The sequence below is a fragment of the Euprymna scolopes genome, chromosome 4, assembly GCF_053919585.1.
Source record: "Euprymna scolopes isolate OS-2025 chromosome 4, ASM5391958v1, whole genome shotgun sequence".
NCBI classification, from domain to species: Eukaryota; Metazoa; Mollusca; class Cephalopoda; order Sepiida; family Sepiolidae; genus Euprymna; species Euprymna scolopes.
This window is the reverse complement of record NC_136485.1, coordinates 67,285,861-67,310,305: the sequence shown is the minus strand read 5'-3', so window position 1 is coordinate 67,310,305 and position 24,445 is coordinate 67,285,861. Positions and strand designations below refer to the sequence as shown.

The following is a 24,445-nucleotide window of genomic DNA, read 5'->3' as shown; positions in this document are numbered from 1 at the left end:
TAATTTTTACTTTTTAAATTCCTTAGATGAAGTCAATGGTGAAAATATGTATTCCTTTATTTGAATACTGGATTTAATACTGTAAAAATACTGAATAGTTGACAGTTGAGAAGTCATAAAAAATAAAAATGAAAAAATGAAACCAACAAATAATTTACAACCAATGCAGTAGAATTAAATTCTCCATTGCCTGGATGTTTTTAAAGTGTAATCCCTTTCTTTGTCACTTTCATGTTTAGTCAACGAAGCGAGAACCATCCATAAGTCTATATTAGTTATCTGACATGCGGTTGGGTTGTCTCCCCTTAAGACGCCATGCAGTTAGTTGTTGCTGTATCCATACCAGCCATTTTTGACATATCTATGTACATAGCTACCTTTTCATATTTCTATATATATAAGGAAGATTTGACATTTGTTGCATATTTCAGAGTATTAGTTGTAAGCGCAAATAAATCCTGTTATCTCTCTATATATAAATCAAGTGCGTATGTTTATATACTTGCATGCATACGGTACACTCTAAAACTAATTAACCGATCATTATGAATACTCGAACACAGCTGCTAAGGGTGGGTAATATTGCCATATTAGTTTAATTTAGTTTTATTATGCAAAAGGGGGAAGAGAGAGTGAAGATCATTAATAAAAATTCAGATATTTTTGTGAAATTTTTACAATAGGTCTTAAATATCAATTAATAAATATTTTCCAAATTTCAGTTTCTTTAGAGCACTTTAAAAAAAGTTTTAAGGGGCATAATATAGGCACAGCTTCTTATTTGAAAATTCCAATTTTTCAGAATGGCATTAAATTGGATAAATCGTCAGTAGACATGAATTAAGTAAGATTCCCTGAAATTCAATTTCTTCTTAAAGCCTTTTAAACTTTAAATTTTAGACATTTTCTAGAATCAAAATTGCATAATGGATTTCGATTGAAATTAGAAGATGGCTGTTTATCGATCTTTTACATATTATTTGAATGATTCGGAAGACTGTTCTCATCTTGAGTGTTATTTTCAGAATTACTTAGAACTTTCTACCCGGTCATGGCTAACAAAATGAGAGCATGTTACCTCCGTAGATTAAATAAAGGATTCCATTCAAAGTTCCATGCAGATTTCCAAGTTTGACAAAAAAATTTGCCAAAAAACACCTGAAAAAGGTCGGAGGTTACATCGGCTGAGACATTATGTAAATGACATTCAAGGTGAGAGCAATAGTCCAAATAATCCAAATAACAGAATATATTTATAAATAATATCTTGATTTTAATCTTTGTAAGGGAATATAAAATTGGTGTAAAGCTGTTCTGTTCGAGGGGTGGAGTAAAACGGGTTCCCCTTCCTGAAACGGATATAAATATCTTATGATATTTATAAGCAGAGTATTTAACTCTTTTTTGATTATGTGTGAAAACAATTAATTGACCGATATTTCTTATACTAATGCACAGAAATTAAACATGTCAAAATGTCAACTTCTAACAAAAATGGGATTTAATATTATGTCAAGTAAATATTATGTCAAGTAAATATTATGTCAAGTAAATATTATGTTAAGTAAATATTATATCAAGTAAATGACATAATGACAAAATGGTACTAGCAGTTCAGCAGAAATCTGTTACCAACGACGATTAAAAATGTCCACAGCATTATGAATGAAAAAGTTTTATTCTTGTTGCTTTTTTATTTTATGACTAGCAAAGAGGGGTGGGCGTCTGGCCTTGTTTGGTCATAAAATGCTTCAGTATATTTTAATTCATGCAGATTTCGTATTTACTATTATCAAGACAATTCTCTATTTAATATTATATTGTACCTAATATATAGTAGTGATTTCAAAATATTTTTTTTAAAAATGACTCGGGTGCCATCAGCTAGAATCGAAACTAAAACGTTTAGTGCTCCAGTCGCGTTTCCTACCATTTGAGCTATCGCCAGATAGCTAAGAAAGATTTAAAATTAAACCATTTCAAGCTACATTTGAATCTGTGCATGCACAGAAGTAAGAGAAATATGTCAGCAAGTTGAAATGAATATTTTGCATTTCAGATTGCTGACATATTTCTGTACGCGTTATTCATACAAATAAATCTTTTGCTCGTTATAAACCATCCTTGGTGTATGATTACTATTTCCTGTTAATTTCAGTGTTTAAAAGTTTATCGTTTAAATATTTACACACACACACACACACACACACACACACACACACACATCTACTGTTTTATTTATATAGATTATTCAATGATTTTTATCAATACCAGACGATATTATTAGTCCCGCCTCTTTAAAAATCTTTCCTATTGGTTTAATGATATGACATACACTTTAAAGCTAACAGATCTATATTCCTACTTGGGGGGTACCCGGCGTTGCCCGGGTATTTGTAGGTGTGTGTGTGTGTGTGTTGGGGGGGGTTAAATCAGGGCAAAAAGGAAACTTAACGATAGCGATTTAAAAAAAAAAAAAGATTGAGGGTTGGTGGCATGTGGGTTCGAACCCGGAGCCTTGAGACTGAACACCTGCGCTACGGCGACAAGACTAATGTAAGAGCAATTAAAGCGAGTCAACTCAAGGAGGTTTGATTGACAGGTGGGCGCTTAATGAGGTCATCGCGGGAGCGTTACGATGACGGGGCAGTTTATTGGCGTTTGTTTACTTTGTTTCACTGCGGGATCGTTTTTTTCATTTACTGTGGGGCAGTTTGGGCTTCCCCAAGATGATGGAAGAGGGGGAAACCAGCTCCCCATTGAAAGGGGATTGTCTAAATTGAATAGCAATTGTCTGATATAAGGAAAAAACCCCGCATTGATCAAAGCTTATTGCTTTTGGACGCTGGAAACGATGTAACAACCTTCGTATTAGTTTCGCTTTTATTATACGAAAAAGGCAAATCTACACGCGCCGATCGAAAAATGTTGAATATTTAGCTTTTCAAAGTCGGGCAAATTAAATACACATGCAACCCCCGTTCGTAACTTGTAGATATTATGATTTCGATGTGATATAAAAAGTTTTAAAAATGAACGACGACCTCGAGAAGCCGCCAAAAAAATCCTTTTGCGGACATACACAAAAAGCGAACATACACACATTTTCGCTTTTATATATATAGATGAAGTTGAATTTTTTCTTACTCTGACATTAATATTAAAAACCTACTTTTTCTATTTAAAAATTATTAAAATGAACTTCTTAATATACTCATTCATAGATATGCAAGCGACTACTTGAAGATGAAGTAATTTGCATATTCCTTTGAAAAACGAGCATTAACTAATCACTTATTCATTTTTTTATAATAATGTATTGTGACTTTATTTTTTATAATAATGTATTTGTAACTTTATTGTTTATAATAATGTATTGTGACTTTATTTTTTATAATAATGTATTGTGACTTTATTTTTTATAATAATGTATTGTGACTTTATTGTTTATAATAATGTATTTGTGACTTTATTTTTTATAATAATGTATTGTGACTTTATTTTTTATAATAATATATTGTGACTTTATTTTTTATAATAATGTATTGTGACTTTATTTTTTATAATAATGTATTGTGACTTTATTTTTTATAATAATGTATTGTGACTTTATTTTTTATAATAATGTATTGTGACTTTATTTTTATAATAATGTATTGTAACTTTATTTTTTATAATAATGTATTTGTGACTTTATTTTTATAATAATGTATTTGTGACTTTATTTTTTATAATAATGTATTGTGACTTTATTTTTTATAATAATGTATTGTGACTTTATTTTTTATAATAATATATTGTGACTTTATTTTTTATAATAATGTATTTGTGACTTTATTTTTTATAATAATGTATTGTGACTTTATTTTTTATAATAATGTATTGTGACTTTATTTTTTTCAACATTCCAATAATTTCCTCTTCTATTGAATATAAATATTCAATAATAATTGACAATCGTAGTGCCTTGCAAAGTTACTCGACGATGCCCTGGAGTCCAAAATATAACATTCTGATCTGGAGCAAGTGCTGTAGTGGATGGCTATTTTTAATGCCTCTAACATCAACCTCCCTCCTTTCACCACCAACACTCAGCTCCTTCTTTTCCTCCAGATGGATTGAATCGTTTTATCCTCAAGAAAGCCCCTTGTTAGATAAGCACTTAGAACTAAGTTTTACTCTGGATCTAAAATGGAGGACCTAAATGCAATCTGTTGCTATGGTTACTGGGAAAATGGTCGGATAATTCTACCATCGTAGAAAATAGCTAAGTTCTGATACAATCCGTTATCTTTATGAGTCAGATTTGCCCTAGAGATGAACAGACGATTAAACAAAAAAGGAAAAATTGAGAAGAATAAGAAAACTCCTAGAAACAAAATTATATGGCTAAACGTAATTAAAGGAACAAATATTTGGGCAGTATTCTCAAGAAGATACTCTGAACCCTTTTTTTTTTTTCAATCTTCTCATATTTTTGTTAAGGGTGGGGCGTCCCACCAGATATTCACTCACTATTTCAGAGACCCCAACCAAGAGATCTTTTTAAGATTCTAACTGTTCCTTTAAGCACAATTTTGTTTCTATCTCTCTTGCGTTTTGTTCGCCAGATATATTTATCAAGAAGTTTTTGAAATTCCTTTTCATGTGTCCAGTTGCTCCTGTAATTACTGGATAGTAAATCATATAACACAACTTGGAAATCTTTACATCAAAATTAGGAATCTATAAAGATTTCTGAACTTTATTTAATCCAGGGGATAGTTTGTTGCCATTCTGTCAGCCATGATTGAGTAGAAGTGCTAATTTGTTAATTTTTTCTTTATTTATACCAATGAGTCACTGAAAATGATTCACGATTGAGGTTCATGAGATTGTCAGTTCGATGAAGAACAATGCTATAAGAAGATGGAAAACTATGAATGGAATGGTTAAAATTATATTACTTATTGAGATTGTTCGACAAGTATTTGTTGATACTGGACTTGAAGACAACCATGTTATCGTCTGTAAATCGGGTAACTGAGAGAATTCAGTTTGCCATTGTAATTGGAGCATTGTAACAAGAGTTTCAGTTTATGAAATCCAAAAAAATGGTGGCATGCGGCACTATTTCAAAACACCCTTTTATTTTATAGAATCCTTTGGGCCTGTTTTCCAATACCAAAAATGATTTTTTTTTTAATCTGATTTTCTATTGCTGGTACTAATGATAAAATGAAAAAAAAGGAGTGATGCTTCATCAGTGCAATACACGACCCCACACAGCAAGAATCACCTCACAAAAATCAAAGAACTTGGTTGGGAAAAAATTTCCTCGTCCACTCTATTCTCCTGACTTTGCTCCTTCAGACTACCATTTGTTTCGTAGCTTGCAAAATCATTTGGAAGGAACAGCTTTTGTAATGCAGAAAAATATTGAAACTGACATTTGTAAGTTCTTCGAATCAAAACCAAAAGGATTTTACAGTGATGGAATTAATAAGATGAAAGGAAGTCATAGATAATCAGGGAAAATATATTGATGATTAAATCTTTAATAAAATGTAACATTTAGTCACTTTTTTTTTATTAATAAATTCAAACAGAATTTATGGGATAACCTGATATTTTGTCATTTTCCCGTGGTACTTTTCGCTTTACCTTGGGCTTCAGAGGTATACACTTTTGTGTTCTTGGTGTGATCTAATAAAGTTTTCATAAGTGGTATTAGCAGTTGGTTCCTGCTCTTGTGCTTGTAAAGCATCAAATCTGTTTTGGAGTTCGAATATGAATCTCTGTTTGATCTGATTGTCATGTGACAACGTTGACCAGTTGTAGGGCTGTCTAGATGATTTTTTAGTTTTGTTCGCCCCTAAACTTAACTTCAACTTAGAGGTTACAATCCTATGATCATTAGACACACAATAGAAACTGCTGAAAGCTTTACAGTTATGACAGCTATTGATTTATTTCGTATTCATAAAAAGATAACCCAGTTGTGCGTTGTCTCCATTTGGGAATTGATGGGTCCAGAGCTTACCGGATCTTTTCTGAAAACAGGTATTCATGCATTGTAGGTTGTTTTCAAGGAGAAAAGTTAATAGATACTCTCCATTTCGGTTTGTTCCATCATGGAAAGAGAACTTATGCTTGTTGTCTTCCCGTCCTATCTGCGCATTCATGTAACCCCCGATAACCAATAAATTATGTTTGGGAATTGAGCGCACTATTGCTGACAGTTCATCGTAGAAATTCAGGATCTCTTTCTTGTCACTGACGTTGGTAGGGCTGTAGCAACAAATCGCAGTAGTAGCAGGATTACCACTGAAGGTAGCAAGAATTATCCTTTGTGTTATCTTCTCAACACTGTTCAATGATTTCAATGCTCGAGGGCTAAGTAGAAGTCCTACTTACCCAATGGTACTATTTGTCGAATTTTACCATGTTGATGCTGATACAAGTGTCCAGCTGTTACCAGTTTCATGGTATTTTATGTCCAAGTCGTTGAATGCACACAATATCGATATCATGTTCTTTGGATGAAGCAACAAATTCTGATATTGGAGATGTGGGTTGAAGCATCCGTATATTAAAGGTGGATATTTTGATGGTATGTCTACTTTTTGCTAGCCTAGGTTTAGGTGCTGTAGTAAACTTGTCAATAGCTGTGGCCACTGTCGGCACACCAAGTCGTGACCCTTGGTTACCTGTGCGGCGGTCGATGGTGTATGGAATTCTGGTTTGATTTAGAGTCATATTGAATCTAGCGAATAAACATAAACTTATATATGAAAAACCATGTTTATTATTTTTAAAATCCAACAACAGAGCTGAAGTCGATGTTTTCAATTGTAAAACAAAACTAATTTTTTTTATAAATCTCTTTGACACATCGGTGAATTTTTTTCTAAAAAAAAAAATTGAATAATGTTTATTTTTACAAGAATGTTTATACATTTATCTAGCGAATAAACATAAGTATATAGATATGAAAAAACACACTTATTATTTTTAAAAAATCAAAATTATGCCATGTAGATGAAGTTGGATGTTTTTATTAAATGAAACATCATCCACGTGCATAATTTTGATTATTTTTAAATAATAAACGTATTTTTTCGGATATATTTTTATATTTATTCACTAGATATATGTATAAACATTTTTGTAAAAATAAACTTTATTCAATTTTATTCTTTAGAAAAAATAATTCAGCAGTACGCCAAACACAATTTTATCAAACCAAAGTCAGTTTTGTTTAAGAAAAAAAAGCCAACTTACTCCCTGTTGCATAATTTTGAGTTTTTAAAAATAATAAAGGTGTTTTTTTTTTCATATATATTTTTATGTTTTTTTCGCTAGATAAATGTATAAACATTCTTGTAAAAATAAACTTTATTCAATTTTCTTATTTAGAAAAAATAATGCAGTGGTATGCTAGACAGAGATTTATCAAAAAAAAATTGTTTTTTTTTATAATCAGAAACATTGAGTCCAGCTCCGTTAAAAATAATAAACATGGTTTTTCATATATAATTTTATGTTTATTCGCTAGATGAAAATGTAAAAATATTTTTTTTTCTATGGAAAGTTGTTTTCATGATAGAATGAAATTTGGCACGTGGTATAGTTTTTGAGAATTACCCGAAGGAATTTTTGATAAAAATTGGGGGTTTTCTTTTTAGGTATGGACTTAAACAAGACATTTGCCAAAAATCTCTCGAAACTTCTGAGTAATTCATTTTATTGTTTATTACAAGATTGTTTTACGATATTTACGCTGACAGACACAGTCGATTGCCCGCGCCAAAGTTGCTTTAATCAGCAGCAGAGGCAATTTTGTCATACAATGATCGTACATTATTTTTAGTGGTACATATTTTGTAAAACTCCCTCACTATAGTTCTGTTTCAAGCAGTTCTCCATATTTATCTACAAAAATATTCATTTTTTAATTCACCGTCTGATCGGAACTAATATTACACTGATTATTCTATCGAAGAACATTCTATTGTTTGATTATGTGATGTTTTCAACTACCGTGGAATCTCCATGGGTTCTGCTAGTTTTAAATTAATGTTTCAAGTATTGAAAGAAAGCAATAGCAATCCAACAAAGCCAGGTAGTAACAAATAAAAGCAATCACGCATATTCATTCATTCTAATCAGTGCTGAGTATCAGAAGTGTCGGAAATAGACGGTGACAGCCAATGTCGTGTCACCTGATGAAAAAAGTTCTGAGTTATTTTTTGTTCCTTTTCAATAATGTACTTGAAATATTATAAATAAGAATATCCGCTCATCTACTTTATGAACGTATCGCATATAATTGTTTTCAAATAAATATGTTTATTTTCGCACAATTTTTTGACAAATAAATAAAAATATTCGTAAACATTTTTTATCAAATGATTTTCTATTTACATTTTTCTTTTTCAAATATATTTTTTTTTAACTGTTAGCATTCATTAATTTCTGTGAAAATATTCATAATTTTGGAACTGTTGAACATTCATTAATTTCTGTGAAAATATTCATAATTTTGGAACTGTTGAACATTCATTAATTTCTGTGAAAATATCCATAATTTTGGAACTGTTAATTCATTAATTTCTGTGAAAATGTGTCTGTAAATAAATATACTAAAAAAATATCTAAATAACATATTTATCTGAAAAAAGTTCTTTTTTCCATTAGGGGACGTGAAATTGGTTGTCACCTTCTACTTCCTGTCCTTCCTCACTTAATGCTAATCAGCATGAGTGTATACGTCATTGCATTAATAAAAATAAGTGAAGCATGTATGGTCCCCGTGAGTGCACAGTGAACAAGGCATAAAAAAATGACTAAGTTCAGCATTTGTCTCCCTCTCCCCTTTAGCCCCAAAAGTCCCCAGAGGCCGTCAAATCCTGGTGAAAATGAACAAATGGTGCAGTTTTAGGCCTTAACATATGTCAATTTGAGTTTGCACCATGCAAAAAAAGAAATGACTAAGTCCATCATTTGCGCCCCCCCCCTCCATTATGCCCCAAAAGTCCCCAAGACTTTAACATATTTAAATTTGAGTTCGGCACCATGCAGAACTACTAAATAGACATACACAGAAAATTTGACAAATATAGTAAAATAGTCCCAAAAATGAAGCGTTTTTATTAGCCCTAAAACAGCTCCTGGGACACACCCAAGAGTTATCGCGAAGTACAGACAAACAAAATTATATAGAAATCAGTTAGTTATGACTTTTCAGAAAGTTTTATAAAAATCCAAGGAATCAATTTTTTTTTAATAAACAGCACAAAAGTGTCAATTATAGCCATTTTACACCGAAAGGCACTCCTAGGAGGGTAACCAGAGTTTTCCCGGAAAATCCATTCTGTTGCATTTTTACTCATATCATGTTTAATGTTTGTGCAAAATTTAAAAAAATTCCAAGGTGAGTTATTGAGAAAAGTGCAAACAGACAAATGGACAAGGCTGAATTTACAGGTCCACTCTCCTTTTGTCGGGGGGGGGGGGACAATAATATAATTTTTTTTAAATAAATTACTTAACATTTCCATCAGAAGTAAGTGACATTCTTTTTTCTTCTTTTTAATCACATATTAATCAGTTAGTATTATTAAATTCGTTCGGTTTCGGTGGTGTTAACGGTCAGAATTACAAATGTCGATATTGTGAGGTTATGCTGGCTATGCACATGTTGAGATAAGGAAATATAATCCCACTTTTGAAGCATTATCAAACCGGCACTCACCTTGAGCAGATCAAACCAGCTTCCTCCAGGGAGGAAGTTTCATAGGAACATTAAATTCAAAAGCGGTCTTCAGTCGTTTGTAAACAAGGTTTTTTTTTATATATAGGTGGCAATCTTTAAATTAAAATAAATCACCAAACAATATTTGGTAAATTTTTACAACGTGCCCCAGTGTATTATAAGCACCCCAACCTCCCTATGTTAAGAATGGCTTTCAGAATAACTCCCCCTCCCCCCTCGAAAGCCGTTTTTAACATGGTGAGGTTGGGGGGGTATTTCGAAAGCCATTCTTAATATGAGGTGGTTGGGGGGGTTACTATGCTGGGGGAAGGTCGTGAAAATATACCCAATATTTTTATTATATAAATATGTGGTTTATTCCAAAGATTAATTTTGGCCATTTATAATTTAAATACAATTTCAGGCATATGGCCCTTATGGCATACAAAGGGTCCAATTTTCACAAACTCTATGCATTAAATAGGCTGCATTTCATCAATAATGCATTGAATGTTGTCCTCCATGTGGTCTATTGTGTCTGGTTTATCAGCATAGACATAGGACTTTACATATTCTCACAGAAAATAATTAATTGGGTTGAATCGCATGAAAGAGGTAACCAATTGACAGGTTCATTTTATGAACGTATTCGTTTATCCAATGTAAATTAAAAAAATTTGGCACAATTTGCAAATGCTGCTCGAGTGTCAGCCTCTTCATGATATTATTCATATTTATTTTATTTATTTGGCTGTCCTGCCATCATGGAAGAGCCAAACCAAGCTGAACTCAAAATAACCGATAGTTGCCAAATCTGCAATTAAAGAAAATAAAGTTGTCAATTTGAAGCATGCCCCCTCTAAAAAAAAAAGCTTGCCACCACTTAAAAAAAAAAAGCACCCTATATATCCCATTCAGGGGAGATGATGACGTTAGCACTTCGCAGTTCTTGCAGAGAAGTGTCGACGTCCTCCTACATATAGCCCCTGGTATTCCCAAATGGTAACTCATCTGGTACAGACCAGGCCGAACGTTGCTTAACTTTGATAATCTAACGAGAACCGATGTGTCAATGTGTTTATGTCACATATTTCGAAGCACTGCAGACATTTGAAGTATATTTAGAACATTGAAAGCCAAACAATGAAATATTACAAAATTAGATTATAACACGATTTGGTGTCAAAGTTATTTAAACAACAATATTAATGGCGGCAAACAAAAGAAAGGCTGTGTGATTTTTACAAAGATTTATTGAGCACGAGTATTATTTTTTTAATATTCACTTGTAACGTGAGCCGTGGAATGAATAAAATAGAGAAAGGCCTTTTGTCCTTTCTATTATGAACCACAATAGCAAAAAAAAAAAAAAAAAATGAAAAGAAATTTGCATGTGTAAAGAGAAAAAGTACAAAAAGATACTTTTTTATGGAAATTGCTCCAGACAAGGCATGAAACTACTTGATGTAAGGGCTAAAAAAATACTACTTCAAGTTCAAAAACTTCTAATAATTAGTATCTGATGGAATAAATTCTGGCCCAGAAAACAACAATTCTTCCCCCTTTGTCAGAAACATCGTTCCTGGAATGTGAGGACTAAAGGATGAAGTAAGGGAAGCAAAAGTTACACGGCAGCCAAAAGTAAACCTCGAATTCACTTTCTACTCTTCTTAATTAACTAGCCTGAGTGCCCGGCGTTGCCCAGATGTTTGGAGGTATGTGTTGAGTAAAAAAAAAAAAACATGCCGGCATAACCCGGGATAGATTATCTATCAATAGTTGTTGCTGTTTCACCACGTTTCGACCAACTCATCCTCTGGCCTTCTTCAGATGATTAACTGCAACGGGATAGGAATGTTGGGTCTTGTAACTTGTTCCCAGTTGTTGTCTCACTATGTTTTTGGCCAACTCTGGCCTGCTTTCGGTAGGATTGAAACCGCTATCTTCAGACAATGCTCACCTGAAACTGTAGAGACTCAACACTTCTATCCACTGCGCCACAGGTCCCAAAGCTCGTGACGCAGTGGACAAAGGATTAGTGAGCCAAAAAATTTACTTGGTGTTGCAATATAAAACTTCTAGGTTAAATTCTATTTTAGTCACCCAAATTATTTAGAATAAAATGAATTACATTACCCTGTAATTTTCAATATGTTTTAGTAAAAAAAAAAAAAACAGAAAAAAAAAGAAACGTAACATTCATAATCATTAGTAATTATAGAAAGCTTCATCGCGTGAAATGACAAAAATAAAAACGTTATTATGCCATTTTAGGTAAATGGTAAAATAATGTTTTGCTTTGTTTTTGTATTTATTCGGGGGAAAAGGGGTTCCTTATCTTTTAACTAGATCAGAGGTCGCCAAACTATGGCCCTCAGGCCAGATTCGGCCTGCCAAAATCTTTAATCTAGCCCATGGAGCTCTTATTGAAAACGTGAAAATATTCAGAAAAAAAAAAGGAAATATGTGAAAATAGAGTGGTGAGTTTTTTCGGGTTTGTATTACTATACACATAGATTCGAAAAAGTTGTCAAAAAATAAATATATAACAAATAAATGCTATCAAAAGCAAGATAAGTTACTAACTGGATAATTTTTTAGTGTTTTTATTTAATATAGCATGTTTATTCAGTTTGAAAAAAATATTGTTTACCAATGTATTTGAAAATTACAAATGGCGCCGGATTCTCTATTGAACACGGTAAGTTTGGGACAATAAGTTAAAAACAAAAATCTATGCAAAATACTGTTAAAAACCCACCGAATACATGCCAGCCTATGTCACGGTAACATATATTGAGCGAGTTTCTAACAGTATAGACATTAAATAAAAACACTAACATATTATCCAGTCAGATAGAAAAGTAACTTATTTTGCCTTTGATAACATTTATTTGTTATATATTTGTTTTTTGACAACTTTTTCGAATCTATGTGTATAGTAATACAAACCCGTTTTTTTTTTTCTTTTTGTTCAGAAATTGATTAAATTAAACAAATGACGTTTGAGAGAACCAGTTTCACTAAAAAGCAAAGCTAATGAGTGAAACAGTATAAAACACGTCCAGGTCATTGTTTATATTTTGTCCCGAGTAACTCTAAAAAGTCAGCAATATGGCACCCCTCCCCGTTTGAAAATTTAGAGCCTCCTGAACTAGATAATTATGAACTTGATTCATCATCTTTAGCCACGTTCTCAACTTGTTTTTGAGAAATTAATCTCACAAACTCAATACTCCCTGGCTGAGGCAAAATAATTCCACAATTACAAATCCATACCTTTAAACTCAAATTTTATTCAGTTATAACATCAAAGGAAGGTTATTGGTCCGGGTACAGTCCTTGCAAAACGGTGGGTCAGTTTTGCTTCCCAAATTGAGAGCCAGTAGTTAACTCCTTTCGTTGGAGTGGTAGCGTTGTTTTCCTTTGAAAAGCTTCATGATAATTCATGGTGTTCTTGTGGGAACATGATGAGAATTAGCAGCGAACCGCATGCTAACGTATCCAGCATAAGAGACAAAATGAAAAATCGTCTTTTGCACATAGCTCCACGCATCGTTTCCGTTTGAAAAAAGAAAAATAAGATAACCACAAAAGAATTATCAACCAATGGCAGAGCTCCGCGCCTAAAATAAAGGCCTAAAATATCACAGTCAGTGGGAGCCGATGTGCCCTATAAAACGAGGCATTTTTAGAGAAAAGAAAAGAAAAGGAGAAAAACATAGGAGGCGAAGACGCCGTGCTGCTAGCTGTTGAGGAAAGAAGTCGCGGCTCTCAAGTTAAAAGCCAGGACACATATCACCGACAGTAGCACAACCGGCCACCCACTTACCACCCTCATCGTCCGAAAAGATAAGTACGCTTACGAACATTCATTCTTTGTTAAATTATACAAGCCTACAAAAGTTCTTTCCTTATCAATGCATACACACCTACAAACATCCTACGAACACTTTACCTCTTCTAATTAAAACTGTCATTAATAAATAAAACCGGTTCTCAACCTTCAATAATACGTCTGTCCTTAATTGCATGGAGTCAGATTCTACATACTTCAACGTTGTCAATTAAATGTATTCTTTGTTGTGACCTCTATGGCCTCATTTCCTTTCCCCCTTCTTCATCTATAAACCAACCAAAAAAACCTCAGAGCCATAAATGGTGAACCCGCCGACCACGGTGAATACGCGCATTTCAAAAAATAAATAAATAATAATAATAAAAGGACAGACGTATTATTGAAGGTTGAGAACCGGTTTTATTTATTAATGACAGTTTTAATTAGAAGAGGTAAAGTGTTCGTAGGATGTTTGTAGGTGTGTATGCATTGATAAGGAAAGAACTTTTGTAGGCTTGTATAATTTAACAAAGAATGAATGTTCGTAAGCGTACTTATCTTTTCGGACGATGAGGGTGGTAAGTGGGTGGCAGGTCATGCTACTGTCGGTGATATGTGTCCTGGCTTTTAACTTGAGAGCCGCGACTTCTTTCCTCAACAGCTAGCAGCACGGCGTCTTCGCCTCCTATGTTTTTCTCCTTTTCTTTTCTTTTCTCTAAAAATGCCTCGTTTTATAGGGCACATCGGCTCCCACTGACTGTGATATTTTAGGCCTTTATTTTAGGCGCGGAGCTCTGCCATTGGTTGATAATTCTTTTGTGGTTATCTTATTTTTCTTTTTTCAAACGGAAACGATGCGTGGAGCCATGTGCAAAAGACGATTTTTCGTTTTGTCTCTTATGCTGGATACGTTAGCATGCGGTTCGCTGCTAATTCTCATCATGTTCCCACATTCTCGGCAAGAGTTCTGGTGCCTTTAATTAGGCATAAATCGAGTTCCTTGTGACCCTAATTGGATTGAGACGTTCAAACATGTAGGTGATTTAAACATGAAGAAATTGTTGCGGCTCCATTCTCGATAAGATATTCTTCTCGGATCCGACTTTTGGTGAGTCTCGCTCTTGCCGGATGTTTTCGTAGACTGAAAAACAAATGGATGTTTACAAAAAAGGCGACAAGTAATTATCTTGGCCCATACAAATTAAACAATCACAGGCTGCCTACAAGTAATGTGCGTAGGTGGCTTAAAACATGAAAATGGCATTGTAACTGGAATTTTTCAGTTTATAAAGATAGCGACTACAGTTTATGGGTCAAATTTTCATTTCGACATAATGTTCCAAGAATCATATAAATTGATCAAGTAGTTTTATTTTTAACTAAAAACAAAATCAAATGTTATGACTAAACAAAGAGGAACTGTCTCGTGTCTCGACTTTGAAAAAAAAAAGCAAAAGCAGATAAGTTCATAATAATTCAAACTTGCTACCGATTTAACATTAATCGCTTTAAATCTGCAACCATTTGTGCCCCCTCGACGTAAATACCCCTGAAAAACCCGACAAGCAGTTAAATCCCACCCCTTCACAGTAGAGATCCCTAGATGTAAGAAAACCTTCTACTCCAGTAGTTTCTTCCCCAGGACAGCTAGACTTTGGAATTCCCTTCCGGGTCACTGCTTCCCCAACTGTACTGACATGTAGAAGTTCAAGTGCAACGTGAACCGACATCTTGCTCCCTACACAGTACCCCTGATGCCTATGTCCCTGATAGTAGCCCCATACAACAAAGTGGCAATGTGCCTTGTTTGGGGTGAAAATGTAATAATAAAAAAAATAATAAAATAAATCGTTTAAAAATAGTTTTCTTTATAAGAATAAAACTACTTCAATTTACGTGATTTTTGGAATATAGCATTTCCGTTCCGTAACGGGTACGTACATAAAAAAAATATCTGTAATTTTTTTTATATATATGTATATAATTGGGTTGAATTATAAATAAGTACTGATTTTTTTTTTATTAGGTTGAATTCGGAATAAGAATCACACAGAAGTAGTGCGTGTATGTCTATCAATGCTAACTGAATATTATCCAATCGGATCGCTGCGTTCGTAGAGGTCTGCGTGTCATCGCCACCGCGATTGTCATTGTGCGCCCGGCCGAAAGGAAATGGGAGTATAGAAAGTGAGGGAGGAAAAAAAAAAAGAAGCGCAAGCGTCACTCTGACTTCTAGTTCTCTCCAGTAAGGAGTAATTTCTTCTGTTCGGTCGCGCTTTCTCTTCATTAGTTTCTCCCTCGGACGCCGACAAAAACATCACGTCACTATGGCCGAAGCTCCAGAGCCTATAAGGAATCCTGAAATTAAATATACTCAGGCAAGCAATTATCTTTGTTATTGTTTAAGATTAATTTTGCATAAAAAAAGGTTTGAGGTTTAAAAAAAAAATGTACTAGTGCAGAAAGTGATCCGGACGTAAATAATAACGTTATTATTTAAAAAGCCATTCTTAACATGGGGAGAGGAAGGTGTTTCAATACTTCAACCTTACAATTGAATGAAAGAATATCAAAACTTTAATTAAACTTGGAAATACGATTTAAAAAAATAGCGCGGATCACTCTCTGCACAAGCACCAGAAAAAAGAAAAGCTAAAAATATATACTTTTGTTTGTTTTTAACTTAAGGACACCATCTATCAAAGCATAATCCCAAACGAAACGAAGAAACCTCCTCTGCTGACAAAGGGTTTGTGCGGTCCTGTCGGATAGACCCCCCCCCCCTTAATCTTTTTTTTTTGGTAATCCTTTATCCCTCCCTCCTTTCGTAATTATTCTGGTACTTGTGCAGTGCACTGTTACCACGCGGAAATGTTAGTTAAAAATCCATTCTTAACATCGGGAGGGTGTTTGTTTACGGTTTTGTAACTTCTGTACTTTCAGCTAACAATTTGATAAACAAAAATATAAAAAGTGAATTATTAAAAATAACGCGGTAACATAGATGCACGAGTACTATTTCTCGTCTAGTCGACTGGACCGCAGTTTTGTTTATTTAATCATGTGACTTTTTTTTCACTAACGTACCGCTAAACATTACTTGTTTTTCGAACCGAATACACATTTTTAAAGTAAACTAAAACTCTTCCCGTTAGGCAGAGTAAAGTATCTTGCCTTTGGTAAGATTTATTTTGGTACGTTTGCCACCGTGCTGAAATAATAACGCTATTTTGAAAGCCATTGTAACATAGGGAGGGTGTTTTGTAACTGTGCTTTTGTAACTGTGCTTTCACCTTTGTCAAGTTTCTTTCCACCCCACCCGAGGTGGTGGCCCCCCCCCCAAACCGTTAAATTGACGACTTTGGTAGGTTTTCGGTGGTGCTGAAAACGAATATCACATTGAAATTTGGGGCAGATAAGTAGTTTTCATGATAGGAAGAAATCTTTTTCAAAAAGCGGGGATCACTTTTCTACAAAAATATACTTTTTGTTTTTCGTTTTTTTTTCCTTTTTGGAGGTTGGTATTCACCTTTAGAACTTGTATAGTTTTTAACGTGTGCTTCTGTTGTTTTAATTAACCGTTTTTTATAAGTAACGTAACGTGCCGACATTAACTGAGCAGAAGAATCGTTTAATATTTCACAAATTCTGTTTACATTATGGGGGCGATGGAGGGGAGGGTGGTGTTACTGGTGTTGTGTCAACCAACCGCTACAACACCCCCGCCCCTTCACCGCCCCCGAGTTTAAACAGAATTTTTGTGAAATATTAAACTGTAAAAGCACCTGTTAACAACTATACATTTTCTAAAATGAAAATCAAAAGTATGTTTTTGTAAACTTACTGGCAGTATAATTAGCGTCCTAAATTATGATATGAAAAAATGAACGAATCTTTTAGTAAAACAAAAAAAAAAACGCCGGTTTTCGGGGGTGCTGAAAACGAATATCAGTTAAATTTGTTTTATGATATGAAGAAATTACTAGGTGGTCAGAAAGTGGGTGCTCATTTTACGTTAAATTTATATAGGAAAGTGATCCCCCACTTTTTGATGAAGTAATTTCTTCATATCATGAAAACTATTTATCTGCCCCAAATTTAAATGTGATATTCGTTTTCACCACCACTGAAAACCTATAAAAGTCGTCATTTAAAGAATTTTGGGAGTTGGAAAGAAACTTGACATTGACCCAAAAAAGATATCGTGAAGCTTGAATTTAACCTGGAAAAAAAAAAAAACTTAAAAATAGTGTTATGGTAAAAGTGTACAATTACCTTTTATTTGTTATATATATATATATATATATATATATATATATTTGTACCCACATTTTTTCATGTCCATTTATTGTAAAACAAGCCCGGTTTAAAATATCTGGGGTGACCGACTTTTTAATTTTGGTATTCATTTCGTCTGTTCTGTTCTTCAGATGCTGCACTTCATTTTCTTGTTCTCTTTCGGTGGAGGAGAAATCCTTCACGACTGAGACAATTTTTATTTTTGTACCTTTTCTCCACGTTAAAAAACGACCCTGGTGTCTAACTCTGTCCCGTGGGGAGGCATAGTAAATAGGTACATCCACTCCGCACGAGATTTTTTTTTTTTTTTTTTTTTAAACATACGAGTCACCACTTATCAAGACCCGAAGGTCACTCGAGGATAAGGGTTAATAAGTGAACAAACTACAGTAGCCAGTGGGACATCGTAGTTAGTGGAAATGGGTAAATTGGATTAAGGGAATGCAATAAATTCGCACCCTATTGCGGACAAGGCTGGCCACTCTGGCTCTTGCGTGTGCGTTAAGTATTTTTTATTTAATATTCCTTTTTCGATACTAAATCAAACTCTCCCAATCTCTTCTAGGCACGTAAAGGCTTAATGGTAATTTTTTTTTTTTTTTTTTTTACTTTAATCCGGACTTAGTTCAGTTACTAAGACACTAGACACCCTTCCCCTTCACTCTACTCAAAATCTTTGGAAAAATTAAAACCTTTTTTCTGGTACTTATGCAGTATGCACGTGTTATCGTGAAATTCAAGTTTTACCTAATTTTTATTTAAATTGTTAGGTGAACGTACAGAATGTAAAATTTTACATTAAGGTTAGTCTCGCGTTCGTATATAACAACTTTTTTTTTTGTAGATTTCTGTGTTATCTACAAATTTCTGTGTTATCTACTGCAAACAGTTTCCGTCGCAAAAAAATAATTTTCATATGAAATTACTTTTCCGAGAAGTGGGTGATCACTTTTCCATCTGAATTTAACTTAAAATGAGCACCTACTTTCTGGCAACCTGAAAGAGGAGCATTTTTTTTTTTTTTTTTTTTTGTGTTTATTGGTTCCTTAAATTTTTTTTCTGTTTTCATCTTTCAATAAAGACACGAGGAAATCAAGAAATAAAGAAAGATCGGTATTTTACTTCAAGGCTCGTCTCGCATTCGTATAGAAAAGTTTTCGGTGTGCTTTTTAAAAGAATATGGTAAGTTTCCGTCGCAAATTTACCGTTTGTATGGTATTAACTCCTTAACTCTGGAACCATTCTCGATTTCACAGCCCACCCAGTGGTAACGTATAGAATTATATGGTTTAATATTTAGAAAACTACTTGTTTTTCGTCTAATTTTAATTTTTCGCCAATTACTACACTGTGGCAAGGCAGTTTGGTACGCGAGTGCACATTTAACAGCTTTCGTTTATGATCGCACGTAGCGTAAACGGAGGCTAGGCTGTGAAATCGAAAAGAGTCCCAGAGTTCAGGGGTTAATACGATATTAACTTAACACTATGCCAAAGAAATCAAACAAAAAATTTTATAACCAATAAACACACAAAAAATGCCCACTCCCTTCAGTGGCCAGAGAGTGGGTGCTCATTTTAAGTTAAATTTACATATAAAAGTGATCACCCACTATTTTTTTGCGACGGAACGATTTGCAGATTCGTTTTTAGCACACCGAAATCTACAAATAAAAAAAAAAAAAAAAAATTGTTATATACGAACGTGAGACGGGCCTTAAAATAAAATAATACCCAAAACACCTTCCCCATGTTAAGAATGACTCTAAATAATGGTTATTTAAACACCGTAACATAAGATCCTTCCTTTACTTTACATCTGTTACCGCACTATTTTATAATAGTGTTTTCGGTACTAGTGCAGAGAGTGATCCGGACGTAGTGTTATTTAAAAAGCCATTCTTAACATGGGGGAGGGTGTTTTGTACCTATTCTATACTTCACCCTTACAATTGAATTAAAAAAAAAAACTTTAATTAAACTTGAAAATACGATTTAAAAAATAGCGCGGATCACTCTCTGCATTAGTACCGTATTTTTAAGTTAAACAAGTATATCATAAAAATTGAACTTAAATTGTCAGGTGACAACAAGTACGGAATTGTTTCAAAACACTCTCCCCATATTAAGAATGGGTTTCTAAATAACGTTATTTCAGCACGGTAACTTGTTAGCATAAGTTTGTTTTTCTTTAGAGAGCTGGGAGGTGGTGGTGGACTGGTTCATCTTCCGTTTGAAACTTAACTTCGAATGCTAACATACTTTCAGATCGGATATGGTTTCCCATTTGAGGGGAGTAACGTCGGACGAAATTGAAGGGGGGGGGCGCAGTAACCTTGACCTATTAATCCCAAACAAAAATTCTGGAATACATAAAACCCTCTTCATTGACCCTAACCCCCCCCCCTCTCCACACGCACAAACGGTATGTTAACCCTAAATACAAGTGAGTGTCAAGACACTAAATTCGTCTGTCACTTATCAGGGTTGTATTTATTTGCTTACCCACTAAGCAAATTAGGCACAAGGCCGTTTTTTGATGTGGAGAGGGGGTAGGGAAAAGGGGACCAGCTCCCGATGGGTGGGAAATAGGAGCTGGATAGTGAAAATTGGTATGAATGGTTTCCTCTACATTGACCAAGGTCTGATATGTGGGGATACCCCCAACCCCCACATATGGTCTTTGCTTGCACCCGAGGTCTATCAGGGTAGCTGAAACGATATGTTGGTTCGGAAATGTTCACGTTAAAATATTAATACTAACACCAACCATAAGAGGGATGCAACTGTTTACCTGTTCGCTGTAATGCTCCTCTGGAAATGAGGGGATCGTTAAATTTTAATGTAGAGAAGGAGTGGCGATCGTTAGTGTATAATTTTCCAGACATTTTAACTCATTAAAACTCAATTTACATTGATTTTTTTTTTTTTCTTTCTTTCATTCATGTTAAAAAAAAAACTTGCACCTGTCACCACTCTGTTTGCTATTATTTTGCTGGTGGATAGTAATAGGTCGACCTACCTACAGTCAACTTCCGAAAGTTGTGGCCGTACGTGCGGCATCATACTAGACACCAAACATTCACCCGCTATTTCTCCTATTCCAACAGTTTTTTTTTTTTAATTATGACCGTCCTTTTAAGGGCAATTGTTTGAATCTCTTGCACTTGGTTCATCTAGTATATTTGACAGGTAGTTTTTTAAATTCTTCAGGAGTCTAGTTACTCGTATAATTACTGTTTCTTTTCATGTCATACATAAGACGTGTGTGCGTCCCATGACCCAGTGTGCAAATCTCTATCATCTAACTTTAATAACCGTCCCGAACGAGTCTCATCTTTAGAATCAAAATGCTTGTACCACTTTGAGATTGCCGGATATGCAATTGTTTCGGTAAATGTTACCTTACACTACACCAGAACACTGACCACGCTAATTTGATTTTTAGGGTTATTTGAGGTCACTGTTTAACATTTCACAAAAATTCTATTTACCTTATTTACGACCCCCCCCTCCTCAATGTAAACAGAATTTTTTGTGAAATGTTAAATGGTATTCTACTCGGTAAATGTCGGTGCCTTACTAACGGAAAAATGGTTAATTAAACTGTAGAAGCACCTGTTAAACTACACAAGTTCTATAATTGAATACCCCTCCAAAAAACAAAAAGCAATCTTTTTGTAAACTCGTGAAAACTTTAAGCTTTATTTCAAGATTCCTCCACGATGTGATAAGGCCATTCACTACACTCATGTGCACGCAAAGGCATCATGTAAAAAAAAACACTACTGAAGGCAGTGAAAAGGCGTAAAATAGTATCGGGTTCCAGGGGTTCATACCATGCAAACGGTAAATTTGTGACGGGTTTGATTATCAGATTCATTGTCAACGACCTCAAATACCTCTGGTCGGTGTTCTGTTGTAGCGTAAGGTAATATTTATCATTGATCCTTCACCTTCATCAGCAGAAATTTCTTCTGCGTCTGTTCAACTCCATATTTTTTTTTTTTTTAAGTGTGTACAAACTTTTGGGAACAATCAAAAAACACCTGTGCATGTCTCTAAAAATGAAGACATACCATAAAAGTATATTTGCATATGAACACAATGGAAGTAACGGTCCTGGATATGACCTAAAACTATGAGGCCCCACCTTGCGGGCCTTGGAGTGTGGAGCCACCCTTTAATTGCCATTGCTCCCAGGTCCACTCTGACCCGGAGTGGTAGTACCTGTTAAGGTCCCAACTATGGGTCAAATAGAATCCGACTTAAAAAAAAAAATATATACTCCATTAAAAATCGTTCCTCAAAATAACTAGATCCGGCATTAAATAACCTGGAAAAGGTTGATATGCCGTAAAACAACCAACCAACAATGGAAGTAGTTCTGCATCTTTAGCTGCCCCTTAAAGGAGCTAATAACACTTTTCTAACACATTAAACAATTAAATCTATAAGGTAAGATGATGTATCTGAATAGCTTAGTGGCTAAGATATCTTGCTAACAACATTGACGTTACTGTTAAAGTAAACGGTTGCAAACAATGCTTATGTGGATAACGCTGAGTAACATTGCTTAGTGTATATCATGTTTAGTTGTATCTATAATCAACATGCTCCATTCATGGAAATGGCTTTGCGGTTTCAAAAAGTTACAATAGATCTATATCAAATCTGTCTAGTATTGTTTAAACCGAGATAACATTTTTGCTGTGAATGGAGTATCCTACTGGATGCTAGACATTCAACAACTATTTAATACTCAGGTCTTTTTTTTTAGGATTCAAACCATCCTTTTAAGCATAACTGTATCTTAAAGTTTTGTAGCAGCTGAAATTCACTACAATTACAGGCAGGAGCTAATTCTCATGACTCGAGATTTGAAATCCATTTTCTCCCTGGCTTGTCCACTCTCAAGCCAGCTCTGTCATGTGATCAAGTACATAAAAAGCGAAATCTGAAACCCTTAACCCTCTTTCCTCTTACTCCCTGGCTTCAGCTGGAAGCAGAAATTAGCCTGGGGCTTGGGCCTCAGGCCAAACGTGAGTACAGCAAAACAACATGGTGACTTTTCTAACTTCCATTTGTTTCCACATGCGGTACCCAAACAAGCATTCTTTATCATGCTAAAGAACTGCTCTCGTCGACACACGCACACATACACACCCTTTGTCCTGTCTCTACTATCAGACACACACTCCCACAACGTAAACACATTGAGTACCTTTTCCTTCCTTTCTCCTTTAACCAGCCTCCTTTGTCCCCACAACTACTAGCTATAAACGTGTAAACGGAACTGTTCTCTCCTCAACAAGCCGGCAATATATTAAATCAGTTTTTACACATGAACACTGAACTCTCCTAACGAAGATGACAAAGTTGTTTATCAAATGTTAAGATGAAACTTCTTTTCATTATCTTCATTATTTAACTAATATTATGTATTACTGTATTATTTACTAAACTTTGTTCACTGTATGTTTGTCACATAGTTTTTGAAATTGTCTTTCATGAGTGCAATAATTATTAAAATGGTGGGAATCTTTAAATGTTGTTTTTTTTCACGCCCATAAAACCATTGTATTTATTTTCTCCTTCTCGGCCTAATTTTGTTCATTATTCAACTTTTCACCTCCAATTTTATTTTAGTTAATTTTAATGAACTTAGTTTCTAATAAAGGAAATGGTTTAGCTCTTAAATTCTTTCTGCCAAACTTGCTAAAAGGCAATTAATGTCAGCACAGTCAATACTAATTACAATTAATCCTGTCATTCTCCAGTTCTTTTGTTTTTTGCTTTTCAGGCTGAATTAATCTTATATTTGGGTTTGGTATGGAAGAGTTCAGTCAGTGTGTTATAATTAAATCTTGTAACGTTGTACAACATTTCTAACAGTTCCAAATCAATCTTGTAACATAGTTACATTTTTAACACTGACCCGACGCTGTATATGAAAGTCTTGGAAAGAAACTGGATTTGTTTTATTTTTTTAGGTGATAGAAAAGGCATTTATTACCGGTCTTTTCATCACCAAACCAGTTTGTTTTTTCCATCTCTTGATAGTTTATCAGTATGCAGCTCATCCCATCGCACATGGTTGCCAACAATTTTGTTGAAAGTTCGGATTACATTTTATTTTAAGTTTGTCATGTTGGTGCATTTCAGTCTCTTGTGTCAGTATTTTCTTTTCCTTCCTCTTTCTCTCCTGCGGCATCATCTCATGCCATGTTTTGGTCATTTGCATATGTGCGATGCTGCTGCTGTTACATATGTGTTGATGGCTTCATTATAATCTTGCTGTTATTACATCCACAATCCAGTTTCGGGGCACAGAATTAACTTTGGCCCTAGCACTCGTATTTAGGGTTAGTGTGTGCACTGGCTTTCATTGAAGGGTAAGGGATTTACCACCAAAGACAGGCCACCTGAATCTATCCCTATAGATATTTACCTTCAGGTATTGAAGCTCTTAGTTAACTTTAGTCGGGTCTAGGCAAATAGGGTGCTAGGTCTGTATTCCTTGTAATCGTCTGCAAATGGTTACATTTGGCTAGTGAAAATAAAAAAGCATAG

General features: G+C 34.4%; 1 protein-coding gene across 1 annotated transcript in view; it reads left to right on the top strand.

Annotated features, from left to right (window-relative positions):
- Nucleotides 1-15,603: 15,603 nt before the first annotated feature.
- Nucleotides 15,604-24,445, top strand: part of LOC145268190 (retinal dehydrogenase 2-like) — a 63,249-nt gene continuing 54,407 nt past the window's right edge. The window contains exon 1 of the mRNA XM_080123429.1: nt 15,604-15,952. Coding sequence (XP_079979555.1) covers nt 15,902-15,952 — 51 coding nt within the window. The 5' untranslated portion in view covers nt 15,604-15,901. The remainder of the gene's footprint in view (nt 15,953-24,445) is intronic.